Consider the following 13,653-nt stretch of genomic DNA (forward strand, 5'->3'; position numbering starts at 1 on the left):
GCATTGTGTGAAATTTTCTTTTGATTTGGGTCATTTCAACAGGTAGCCTGTAGCCTTGACTGAGGCTGTCAGGGATCTGGTATCTGTCCTTGGTGGCTTCAGGCAGGGGCTTCAGCAGGAGAAAGAGGAAGAAGTTTTGGCTAGCCCAGCCTTCCCTGATGTCCCAACAGCAGCTGCTTGATGGGGAAGGGTGTGGGGGTACCAGGTGACTTGATTGGTAATTGTTCCCGCAGTTCTCAGTACAAGCCTGCAGCCCTTCTCTTCATTCTTTTATCTCTCTGCCCTCAGCCACATGGCTGTCTGAGCTAACAGAGAGTTGATTGTTCTAAAAGCCAAAATCAATCTTTTTTTTTTTTTAATTTTTATTTTTATTATTATTTTTTTATTTTTTATTTTTTAATATATGAAATTTACTGTCAAATTGGTTTCCATACAACACCCAGTGCTCATCCCAAAAGGTGCCCTCCTCAATACCCATCACCCACCCTGCCCTCCCTCCCACCCCGCATCAACCCTCAGTTTGTTCTCAGTTTTTATTTTTTTTTTTTTATTATTATTATTATTATTATTATTTTTTTTTAATTTACTTTTGGGACAGAGAGAGACAGAGCATGAACGGGGGAGGGGCAGAGAGAGAGGGAGACACAGAATCGGAAACAGGCTCCAGGCTCCGAGCCATCAGCCCAGAGCCTGACGCGGGGCTCGAACTCACAGACCGCGAGATCGTGACCTGGCTGAAGTCGGACGCTTAACCGACTGCGCCACCCAGGCGCCCCTGTTCTCAGTTTTTAACAGTCTCTTATGCTTTGGCTCTCTCCCACTCTAACCTCTTTTTTTTTTTCCTTCCCCTCCCCCATGGGTTTCTGTTACGTTTCTCAGGATCCACATAAGAGTGAAACCATATGGTATCTGTCTTTCTCTGTATGGCTTATTTCACTTAGCATCACACTCTCCAGTTCCATCCACGTTGCTACAAAAGGCCATATTTCATTTTTTCTCATTGCCACGTAGTATTCCATTGTGTATATAAACCACAATTTCTTTATCCATTCATCAGTTGATGGACATTTAGGCTCTTTCCATAATTTAAGCCAAAATCAATCTTGACTCTTCATATGGGTATTGGGGTCACTGTGATCTGATGTCACCAAATGGGCCTTGCTAATTAGACAAATTGATGCCTAGGTGCATCCAGAGGAGGTGAAGGAGACAAATTAGTTTGTCCTTGTCTGGTGGATGGCAAGGCTACAGGAGCTGGGCTTCTCTGGCGTTGTCTCATCTGGCAGTTACAGTTACAGTTCTGCTGGCACTTCCCACCTTACTGCAGTTGCACAGAGATCCTTGGACTTTGGCTTTAGAGCCATCACTCTGCATAAAGGGGTGAGGGGGTAGGGACCCACCCCCATCTGGGAGTGGATATGGCCAGTTGGACAGGAAGCTGAAGATTTGGGGGTTTAAGGAAGGACACTTTCTTCCAGGGAACATATTTTGGATGACCAGATAGGAATTATGGTCAAGTAAAACAAAACAAAAAACATTTAGAGATGAAAATTGTGTGCCCTCTGCTTGGGAAGATTAATTCAGTGTTACACCTGCCCCCTCATTCTGCAGGATGTCTTTAATCTCTCACTGGTTTGGAGATGGCCACATATGTGTTTCCTGAAGCTCTTCTCGGGAGCACCCTGTCCTTGAGACAGTGCTGCAACCTCAGCCTTTGCCTGGAAGCCCATGTGAGTGCATTTACGTTCCAGCCAAATGACAGTCATTCCCATGGCTCAGGATCACTTTTACAGTCTGTGCTTCTGGATAATTTGCCCTTTGAAACAACTTCCATTTTAAAATGGAATGTTTTGGGGCGCCTGGGTGGCGCAGTCGGTTAAGCGTCCGACTTCAGCCAGGTCACGATCTCGCGGTCCGTGAGTTCGAGCCCCGCGTCGGGCTCTGGGCTGATGGCTCAGAGCCTGGAGCCTGCTTCCGATTCTGTGTCTCCCTCTCTCTCTGCCCCTCCCCCGTTCATGCTCTGTCTCTCTCTGTCCCAAAAATAAAAAATTTAAAAAACGTTGAAAAAAAAAATTAAAAAAAAAAAAAATAAAAAAAATAAAAAATAAAATGGAATGTTTTGGTTCCTTGATGTTAGTGGTGGTAGATTCTTTTACTCCTTTGGTTGTTCAGTAGGTGTTAAGTCAAATAGGGAAGCCCCAGGAGGCATATTTGTGAAGGGAGCAGAACAGATGGTGAGTAACTCCCTCCTGACTGGCACTTCCTTTTTATGATGCACTTTGAAATGCCACCTGTTCCTGATATATCTTTTCTCTCCCTGATGGGGATAGGTGGGGGAAGAGGTTGGGGCCCTCCTCAGCAATTTCTTTGACTGTCACAGTCTTAAGGTAGAAGTGAGACGCAAGTGTTAAAACAACCAACTGGTGATAACGGCCTCACCCAGGCACAAAGCAGAGTATAAGTGGGTCAAAGGTGAGAGGCAGATGGTGGGATGTTGCAACAAGCCTATTAGAAGCAACACTAGTGGGGCATCTGGGTGGCTCAGTCGGTTGAATGTCCAACTCTTGATCCCAGGGCTGTGGGATCGAGCACCGCGTTGGGCTCTGCCCTGAGCATAGAGCCTGCTTAAGTTTCTCTCTCTCTGCCTCTCTCCCCCACTTGTGTGCTCTCTCTCTCTCTCTCTCTCAAAAAAAAAAAAAAAAAAAAAAAAAAAAAAAAAAAGCAACAGTAATGCCATTTCTGCTGTAAGGTCATACTATCTCAACACATAATTCTTTCCCTACAGTTCTTTTGAGTCTGGAACCCCCTATGCCCTTTCTAACCTTTTCATTGGTTTGGTCTTATTTCTTTATCCCCATGTAACTCAATGTTTAGTGGGCAAGAATTTTTACCCCCACTTTCAGATGTGGAAGCTATGGCTCAGACAGGATAAACTGATCTGTCAAGATCATTGGCAAATTGATAATAGAGGACAGGTAATAGAGTGAGGTCTGGGTATCCACAGGCCTGAAGAAAGGCTTGTGATGCTATCAGAGGCTGTCCTGGGGCTGCTTGACCCAAGCTCCAGGGGGCCTGTCTGTGCCACAGGGTCAAAGCCCAGGCATCTGACCTGTGAGTCAGGCCACAGATAGCACACAGTCCCTACAGGCACTGGGAAAGCCCCAGGGCCAGATGTTCCCTGAGGGCTCTCTTTTCTGCTTTCTCTGCTCTGGTGAGCATGTAGGCCTGTGACTCTCCAGCCAGGCTCTCCCTTGCTTTCCAAGTTCAGTCCTTGCCCTGACGGGTCTCTGAGGCAGATCCAAGGTCCACTACAGAGACTGACACTTTCTGGGGACACAGTGTCCTGGGAGGGGGTGGCTCACAGGTGCAGAAACACGTGCCTTGAGATTTAACTGCTTCCTGGGGCATGGATGCTTGTTAAAATAGACCAGACTTTCTTTCTTTTTTTTTTTTTTTAAATTTTTTTTTCAACGTTTTTTATTTATTTTTGGGACAGAGAGAGACAGAGCATGAACGGGGGAGGGGCAGAGAGAGAGGGAGACACAGAAGTGGAAGCAGGCTCCAGGCTCCGAGCCATCAGCCCAGAGCCCGACGCGGGGCTCGAACTCACGGACCGCGAGATCGTGACCTGGCTGAAGTCGGACGCTTAACCGACTGCGCCACCCAGGCGCCCCTAAAATAGACCAGACTTTCTGGACCAAAGGCAGTGGCCCCATGAGAGAGGCATTATAGAGGCTGAAGGACAGCTTGGGTGATGACAGAGAAAACATAACCTATTTCCCCAATTATTCCTGTCAACACTTTTAAGGCAAAATAGAAACTGATGGTGGTAGATACTAAATGAGCTGGTATGACTGACGGACCAGTGGGGCTGGTGTGCAGAGGTGATCAGGTGACCAATGGGTCCCTGGAGACAAGTAGGGGAGTGGAGTGGCTTAGAGATCCCCTTTGGGCAGAGAAGAGGGAGGTGTTGTTGCTGGGGCTGAGTCTCCTCCCCCACCCCCAGTGGGCAGAAGGTATCAGAGGGCAGAGGAGTGTAAGCTGGGAGGTCTGAGCCAAGAGCAGCCTTCCAGAGGAGTCTGGGAGAGTTTGGGTGTATTCCTTCTTCCTGGAAAGAGAAAAAAAAAACAAAAAACTTTAAAATAACAAACCTATCAGGGCACCTGGGTGGCTCAGTTGGTTAAGCATCTGACTCTTGATCTCAGCTCGGGTCTTGATCACACGGTTGTGAGTTCAATCAAGATTACATGAAATCCACTGTTTTGTTGGACGTAATAGTTGGTGCCCTACCCATGTTCATTTTCACCAGACCCACTACTATGGGGCTAACCATGTACCCCACCTGTATTACTGTGTATCCATAGTTGTAAAATCTCTGATAATTGGCCCCATTGTGTTCATGTCTGCCTGTGGTTGGTGGTGTGGCAGTCTGCAAGATTTGACTGCCTGCTGGGTAGTGACTCTTAGGACTGGCTTGGAGCTGAGTGCCTGTCATGTCAGTGCTCTGGGAACTCCTCTTCTCTACCACAGTCTCTGTATTTCTCTTGCTTTTGAGAGTCTCTGTTTTTGGTCTTTTCACCCACCATCACACGGTTGGCAGCTGTTTCTCGGTTACTGGCTGCCTGTGGGTCTGGTTGCCACAGTAACCTCCAATGGTGCAGCTGGACAGGCTTGAACAAAGGCAGTCCTAGGAGGGTAAGGGTAGAAGATGTGGGATTCAGGGCCCTAGTATTCTTTCTCTAGGGTACCCTTCTTTGGCCAGCTCAGCTAGGCATTCATGAAGGCCCTTGAGACTCCACTTACTACAGAAGGGCTTCTTGGAAGGTGCGGGGATGGATCCCTGCTCTTGGACCAGGTGTTAGGGGAGGGGAGCCAAGTAGGGCCTCGAGGCTGGCTGGCTGTCCTTCCTCTCTCTCAGGCTGGTTTGGAACAGCTATGGGTTTCCTGCTTTCTGTTGCTGTCGTTCCTTCCAGTTCCAGAGATGCCCTTTGAATGTCCCGTTTGCTGGATAGATGGTGAAGCTTTGGTGCATCTGAGAGCAAACCGACCTGCTCCTGGCAGAGGCTGATGGAAGTTCCTTGGTGTGACTGGGAGAGCCTACCCACACCCAGCTCTGTCATCAGCCCTGGAGTAGCCTTCCTCTATCTTATTTTGTAATTGAGGTCAGAGTCCTAACTGTACAGGCACCTGTCCCCCTTTAAAACATATAAAACCTGAAGAATGAGCAAACTAGGGAGTGGAGTTATGAATTCGCCTTTCCAAAGGGTTGGTTGTAGGATTGTTTGAAGCAGGCAGATCCTCAGGCGTGGTGGTGCACTGGGAGTCACACCCAGGTTTTCTGGGTATGTTCTGACTCCTGGAAAACTTGGAAGGGTCAGTTTACTCAAGAGCAGAGAAGAGTTGGGGAACCCTGCCCCTTTAGCTTCTTACTGCCTATCCTTAGTGCAGTGTTCATATGCTGAGATCAGAAACACAGCTTTGAAGAAAAGTATCCTAGTTCTGAGACGGGTCAGGAGAACAGTTTCACTGGCTTTGCTTGGTGTGTGGAAACCATTCATTCATTCATTCATTCATTCAGTAAATCTTCTCTAAAGAGTGTGCAGTAAGGACCAGCAGGAAACAAGTTGGATACTATCCCTCCTCTCACAAAGTAGAGGGTCCAAGACTCTTTCTAGGGGTCCAGGAACATGACCAGGGAGACACTGCTGTTTGGAATCACAGGCCTACCTGGCCTAGAGCGTGGGTGGCTTCTGTACCAGTGGGGATCGGTTGCTCTTATTTCCAGAAGCTCAGTTCCCAGCAGCACTGAGCTCCTGGGTGTGTGCCAAGCCAATATGAGAGGTCTTAGTGCTGATTTTAATTAATACTAGGTAATTACCAGTTGGAGCTTAACCATCCTAAATGCCTTTGAGGTTCCCAAGCCTACAGCTAGTCACTTTCTGGCTGGGCCCAGCAACGAGAGGCAGGACTCTGTCCTATGCCTACCCAGCCTTTTGTCAGCATTGTGACCCAGGGCAGTCACTTTTTTCTATTCCCTTCCAATGTCATGTGGGTGAAGGGGGCAACTTGGGAAATAGCCTAGCCTCTCCAATTCACCTATGCCCCCTCCCTAGGGGCAAAGGATAACAGTGCCTTGTGGTCTGCTCAACACCATCAGTGTGAGTCCAGGGTGGAGTGTGGGAAGAGAAGAGGTGCGCAGGCCTAGTCCTGGGAATCCTGGTGGGAATGCTCAAGAGGAGGAACAGGCATAGAGGTTGTTCCTGCCCTGGGCCTTATTCCAGTTTCTCCAAGTTTGTCTTAGTGACTCTTCCAGGCTTATTTCTCTGCCTGTGGCTCCCAAATTACTGTATCACTGAAACTCCTACTGGGCCTCTACAAGGCCTTCGCCGTTTGACATTTTTCAGATCTCTTGCCAGACTTCCGAGGGTCTTGTGGTCATGCCACCATTCCACCCAGTGACCAGGGTGGTCCTAACTTTTTACCAGGCCTCCGAGTCAGCTTGAATGTCACCTCCTAAAGTGGGCCCTCTTGCTCTCCACCACAACTGGAACCACACTGAGGTTTTAATGTATGTGCCTGCGTCTGGCTATCTGGCTGTAGGCTGTGTCCGTGGAGCCTACCAGGTGTTGGCAAACAGGAGGCTCTTAGCGAGTGTTGAAACAATACATGAAAGGTCTTGGGGACTAGGTGAAAAGCACTGACGACTCCCTTTGGCGGGTAGACCACTCATTACCGCGACTCGATCTCGACCTCGGACGGCTCTGAGCCAGCGGGCTGCCCAGCGGCGCACGCGCACTGAGGGCCGGCGGGCGGCGGGGGCGCGCACGCCCGCGGCCGCGTGCGTCACAACCCGGGCTCCTGCCCCGCCCGTCCCGCCTGCCCGCCTGTCGGTCCCTGAGGCGGCGGCGGCTGCCCAGTGACAGCGGCGGCGGCGCCAGGCCAGCCGTAGTAGCGTAGGGTCGTGCGGCCTGGAGACGCACACCCGGCAGAAGGGCGGCGCGGCGCGAGGAAGGCCGGAGCCGGGTCGCGCGGGAGGAGACCTTGCGGGCATCAGGCGAGAGGCCGGCGTGAGGGAGCGCGGAGCTAGTGGCCGCCGGCGGCCCGGACCCGCCTGTCCTCGCGGCCGCCGCCGGCATGAGCCACATCCAGATCCCGCCGGGGCTCACGGAGCTGCTGCAGGGCTACACGGTGGAGGTGCTGCGGCAGCAGCCGCCCGACCTCGTCGACTTCGCGGTGGACTACTTCACCCGCCTGCGCGAGGCCCGCTTGCAAGCCGCCAGCCCGCCCGCTGCCCCTCCTTCCGGCTCCCAGGCTCTAGAGCCCGGCCCTGGCCTGGTCACCGACGCGAAGGCGGAGAGCGAGTCGGAGGACGACGAGGACTTGGATGGTAGGCGGCGGGCTGGGCCGACGTTCGCGGTGGGGGGACGGAGGGGGCGGTGCAGGGGTCTCCAGCGATCTAGAGGGGCCGCGGGGGCCGAGCACACTGGGCCGGGACCTTGGAGCTCTCCAGCAGAGTTTGCCCGGGTTTCCCGAGCCGCGGGCGTGAGCCCCGCGTGCTCCACTTCCCAGCTGCGCTCCACGGTCCTCTGAGCCCCGAGCGCACCGAGTGAGTTGTCAGATTCAGCCTGGGAGCAAATGCGCGCGCCTTCGGCCCGCGTGGTGGCGCGGAGCCCACGTCGGCCTCGCCTCTACTGGGGGACACTTCGCCCGGTTTCGTGCCGAAGACAAGGACGCTCACATCCACCGACTCGCTCGTGTTCAGTAACCGGGATGGTAACTTTGGAAATCATTCGTTTTGTGAAAAGTTATGGTGAAAACTAAGCATAGACAAAAGTAGACAAAGGGTGAAATGAACCCCTGTATGCCACTATCCACATTCAACAGTTTAAATATCTGTCACAAATGTTTCATTTCTACTTTTTTTTTTTTTTTTCTTTGCTGAAGTATTTTCAAGCAAATACCAGTCGGGTCATTTCGCCTCTGCATAACTGGACATGCATTTCTTAAAATATTCTTAGAATTTCTTAAAATTTCTGAAAATATTGATTAAAATATATGTAGTATATATTTAAACTTGACTAAAACGATTGGATCACATTTGGTGAGGGTAAACGATAATTATCTTGTTTAGCATATAGGGTGTAGGAAAAAAGACAACTCTTTTCTATATCTGGTTTAAGCAAGGCTGTCAAAAAGCAATTCCATGTTCCGTGGTTGCTTTAACCTAAGCTTGGTCAGTTTAACAGTAGAATAATCCTAGTTTTGAACCGCCAAAATTTAACAAAACAATGAAAACAGAGACCAAGTTAGAGACTTTAGTGTTATTAGAGCATACTGGAAAAAAACAAAACAAAACTAGTTCTGAGTTGAATCCACATTCAGGTCACACTAACAAGGAGTTAATTATCGGTCATTGCTGTTGGAGGTCGTAAGCTTCAGTGTTGTGGACAACTTCCCATAGTGTATTCACCATTAAGAGTAGAAATGGTTCTTCTGTGTTTCTTTGACATTGCATATTAAATTATGAGGTTTTTGCCTAAAGTCTTGAAATCAAGTTGTTATTTTCCAAATCTCCTGCACAGATTTGCTTTGTGGTCTAAGAGAAGTGGTCAGACCTGTTTGATTTCAGATTCACTTTAAAATGGGGACAGTGACAGTGATCTCCCAGGGATAAATGTGTCTTTAAAAGTTTTATTTCAGGAGTGTCTGCTATGTTTGTCTCATTGACATATCTATAAATCACAAAGCTGTAACCTGCTTTGTGAAATTTTTATGTATACACGTTAGTATTTTAGAAATTAGTCCCAGATGAGTGAAACAGTTTACAAGTTTTGTGTTATCTTTGTCATCTTTGATATCTTTTTAAAAATTGAGTTGACTTAAATCTTTGTAACTCTGTGCTTTATTTTACTAACATGTAAATATTTGTTATTTATATTTCTAAAGTAGCTGTGCTACGTATAATTATAGAAATCAACACAAGGTGAACTTTTATTTACAGATAATAGACTAAAAATACATTGCACACAATGAGATACCACTTCACACCCATGAGGATGGGTATTATGAAAAAAAATAGCAAGTGTTGATGAGAATGTAGAGAAGTGGGAGCCCTTGTTCATTACTGGTGGGAATGTAAAATGGTCTGGCTGTTGTGGAAAACAGTTTGGTGGTTCCTCAAAAAGTTAAACATAGAATTACCATATGATCGAGCAATTTCACTGCTCTGTATATATCCCAGGAAATTGAAAGCAGGGAGCCAAACATATAGTTACAGCCAGTGTTCACTGCAGCATTATTCACAATATCCAAAAGGTAGAAACAACCCCTGTCCTATTAGAAGATGAATGGATAAGTAAATTGTGGTATATACATACAATGAAATACTATTCATCCTTTAATAAGAATGAAATTCTGATACATGCTACAACATGGATGAACCTTGGAAACATTATGCTACTGCAATATGCCAGACACAAAAAGACAAATATTTTATGATTCCACTTATATGAGGTACCTAAAATAGGTAAATTCAGAGAGATATAAAGTAGAATACAGGTTAACTGGCAGCTGGAGGTTGCTGGTAATGGGGTGTTATTGTTTAATGGGTGTTTAGTTTCTGTTCGGGATGATAAAGTTCTGAAATTGGATAGGGGTGATGGTTGCACAACACTGTGAATCTACTTAATGCTGTGAGTTGTGCACTTAAATGTGTAAAATGGTAAATTTTATGCTATGTATATTTTACCACATTTTTTTAAATGTTTATTTTGAGAGAGAGTGAGCTAGCAGGGGAGGGGCAGAGAGAGAGAGGGAGAGAGAGAGAATCCTGAGCAGGCTCCGCACTGTCAGTGCAGAGCCCTACTTGGGGCTCTGTCTCACCAACTGTGAGCTCATGACTTGAGCCAAAATCAAGAGCCAGATGCTTAACCGACTGAGCCACCCAGGCACCCCTGCCACAATTTTTAAAAAGACAAGAAAAGAAATACATATCCAGTGATTAGGAACATTAGGGCAATAAGCCTATAATACTTAAAATAAGAAATAGGATATGTAGTGTTAGATATGTATAACAAAGAGATTTTGTTTAGTATGGCTAACCACCAATTCAGTTTATAAAATTATATGCTATTTGAAACACTCTTTTAATAACAGTTTTGATATCAAATAGCACGTTAAGTATGAAGTATTATAATGAATATTTAACTCTTGGGAAAACCTGAAGAGTTCGGATTTATTTTTTAATTTTTTTTAAATTTATTTATTTATTTTGAGAGAGAGAGAGAGAGAGAGAGAGAGAGCAAGCGCATGCGTGTGCATGCCTGGGGGAGGGGCAGAGAAAGAAGAAGAGAGAATCCCAAGCAGGCTCCAGTGCTACCAGCGCAGAGCCTGATGTGGGGCCTGAACCCACAAAACTGTGAGATCATGACCTGAACAGAAACCAAGAGTTGGATGTTTAATCGACTGAGCCCACCAGGTGCCCCAAGAGTTTAGATTTATTAATATGTTTCTGTAACTGCATCCTCATGAGGACAATAATTGGTATCCAGACTTGATTCACTTCTATAATTATCATAAAACATACACCTGTGGGTCTCCCAGCATATATATAATATAATATATATAATATATATATATATAATATATATATATATACACACACACACATATTAATATTATATTGTATTATATCATATCATATCATATTAGTAGTATATTTATGTGTTATATATATATTTGGTAACAGCTTTGTGGAATATAATTCACATACTATATAATTCACCCATTTAAAGTGTATAGTTCAGTGGTTTTATTATATTCAGAGATATGTGCAACCATCACCACAGTTAGTCTTAGAACAGTTTTTGTCACCGCAAAAAGAACCCCATACCCTTTAGCCATCAACTGCCAACACCTCCATTCCCCTCTCATCTGCTTTCTGTCTCTATAGATTTGCCTATCCTGGACATTTCATATTAATGGAATCATGCAGTATATGGTCTTTTGCCATTAATATGAAATGTCCAGGATAGGCAAATCTATAGAGACAGAAAGCAGATGAGAGGGGAATGGAGGTGTTGGCAGTTGATGGCTAAAGGGTATGGGGTTCTTTTTGCGGTGACAAAAACTGTTCTAAGACTTCTTTCACATGGCATAGTGTTTTTAAAGTTCATCAGTGTTGTTGCATAAATTAATGTGTCACTCCTTTTTATTACTGAATATTCTATTGTATGGATATACCACATTATTTTATCCATCAGTTGATGGGCATTTAGGTTGTTTTCACTTTTTAGCTTTTATGAATAATGTTGCTATGAATATTTCATGTGTACAAGTTTTCGTGTGGACGCATGTTTTTCTCTTTGATATGTATACCTTGGAGTAGAATTGTTTGATCATACGGTAACTCTTGTTTAACCTTTTGAGGAACTGCCAGAGTGTTTTCCAAAGTGGCTGCACCATTTTACATTCTAACCAGCAGTGTATTAAGGGTTCTAATTCCTTCATGTCCTTGTTAACACTTATAGTCTTCTTTATAATTAAAAAAATTTTTTTGTGTGTTTATTTACTTTTCAGAGACAGAGTGTGAGCGGGGGAGGGTCAGAGAGAGAGGGAGACACAGAATCCAAAGCAGGCTTCAGGCTCTGAGCTGTCTGCACGGAGCCCGACATGGGGCTCGAACCCATGAACTGTGAGATCATGACCTGAACCGAAGTCAGGCCTAACTGACTGAGCCACCCAGGTGCCCCTACAGTCTTCTTTATAACAGCCATCCACATGGATGGAAAGTAGTACCTCATTGTAGTTTTGCTTTGCAGTTCCTTAAGTGATGTTGAGCATCTTTTCAAATGGTTCTTGGTCATTTGTGTATCTTTTTTTTGAGAAATGTCTATTCAGGTCCTTTGTCCATTTTTTAATTGGGTTGTTTTTTTAATTTTTGAGTCATGAGAGGTCTTTATGTATTGTAAACAAGTCCTTTATCAGATGTATGACTTACAAATATTTTCTCTCATTTAGTGAGTTGTTTTTTCAATTTTTGATATTGTTTTGAAGCAGAAAAGTTTTTTATTTTGATGAAGTCTAATGTATCATTTTCTTTTTTGTTTGTGATTTAGGTGTCATATTTAAGAAACCATGACCAAAAGCAAGATCATGAAAATTAACCTCTGTTTTCTTTTAAGAGTTTTATAGTTTTAGCTCTTGCATTTAGGTATTGGTACATTTTGAGTAATTTTTTGTGGACAGTGTCAGGTACTTCATTCTTTTGCATGTGGTTATCCAGGTGTTCCAACACAATTCATTAAAAGATGGTTTTTTCCCCCATTTAATTGTCTTGGTACTTTTGTTGAAAGTCAATTGACTGTGGTATGTCATTGTTTCTAACTCCATTCTGTTCTACTGATCTGTGTATCTGTCATATCCCACTACTACACTGTCTTGATTAGTAAGATTTGTAGTAATTTTGGAATCAGCAAGTGTTAGTTCTCCAACTCTGCTCTTTTTCAAAATTGTTTTGGCTTTTGTAGTTCCTTGAATTTCTATATGAATTTTAGAATTAGCCTGTCAATTTCTGTAAGGAAAGCAACTGGGATTTTGATAGAGATTGCATTGAATTTGTAGATTAATTTGGAAAGTATTGCCATCTTAACATTATTAGGTCATCTAAATCTATGAATATGGGATGTCTTTCCATTTGTTTAGACCCTCTTTAATTTTTAAAGATAACAATATTTTGTAGTTTTCAGAGTATAGGTTTTGCACTTCTTTTGTTAAATTTATTCCTAAGTAATTCATTCCTTTTGATGTTATTGTAAATGGAATTGTTTTCTAAATTTCATTTTCACATTGCTCATTGCAAGTGTGTACAAATAGTTAATTTTTAAAAATAGTGACCTTGTTTCTTGCAACCTTGCTGGGCTTGTTTACTAGTTCTAGTAGTTTTTTTAGTGGATTTTTTAGGATTTTTCCCCAGCATTTTTACTGTACAGCATAGACCACATAACATAGGAGTTGGTCCAAACAACATTAGCAGAACTTTTTTGGAATTGCTTAATAATAATATTCCCGCAGTTCACATATCTGGATCTCTCAGCAAGATTTTGACACTGTTGAACCACCCTCTCTTGAAATTCTCTTCCTCTTGGCAGCTGTGTCTTCATTCACCCGGCTCTCCGTCCACCACTTGGCCTCTCTGCCCTTTAAATGATGGCTTATGATCTCCAGAATTTAGTTTGTTAACTTTTTTGCCTCAGTGAACAATTATTTTCCTGAGCATTTTTACTGCCTTGAACCTGGATCTTCAAAATCAAAACTTTCCTGCTCATACACATACCTATTTATGCTTTTTTTTTTTGAGTGGGGGTGTGGGGGTGGTGGAGGGTAGGAGGTGGGGGTGGGGGAGGGGACAGGGACAGCGAGAGGGGCAACATGGAATCCAAAGCACACTGCAGGCTCTGAACTGTAAGCACAGAGCCTGATGAGGGGCCCAAACTCACAAACCATGAGATCATGACCTCAGCCGAAGTTGGACACCTAACTGACTGAGCCACCTAGGCACCCCTTTCTTGTCTTATTCTTTATTTTTAATAGAAAAGGTTATAGGCATTTAAAAATTTCTCTACTGTGTTGTCATAATGAATTTTTTTATTGTGA

The 13,653-nt window shown here is 44.6% G+C and overlaps 1 protein-coding gene across 1 annotated transcript in view; it reads left to right on the forward strand.

The window, feature by feature from the left end:
- Positions 1-6,860: 6,860 nt before the first annotated feature.
- Positions 6,861-13,653, forward strand: part of PRKAR2A (protein kinase cAMP-dependent type II regulatory subunit alpha) — a 114,420-nt gene continuing 107,627 nt past the window's right edge. Inside the window, exon 1 of the mRNA XM_058727019.1 lies at positions 6,861-7,387. Coding sequence (XP_058583002.1) covers positions 7,135-7,387 — 253 coding nt within the window. The 5' untranslated portion in view covers positions 6,861-7,134. The remainder of the gene's footprint in view (positions 7,388-13,653) is intronic.

The sequence above is a fragment of the Neofelis nebulosa genome, chromosome 4, assembly GCF_028018385.1.
Source record: "Neofelis nebulosa isolate mNeoNeb1 chromosome 4, mNeoNeb1.pri, whole genome shotgun sequence".
In the NCBI taxonomy this organism is placed as follows: domain Eukaryota; kingdom Metazoa; phylum Chordata; class Mammalia; order Carnivora; family Felidae; genus Neofelis; species Neofelis nebulosa.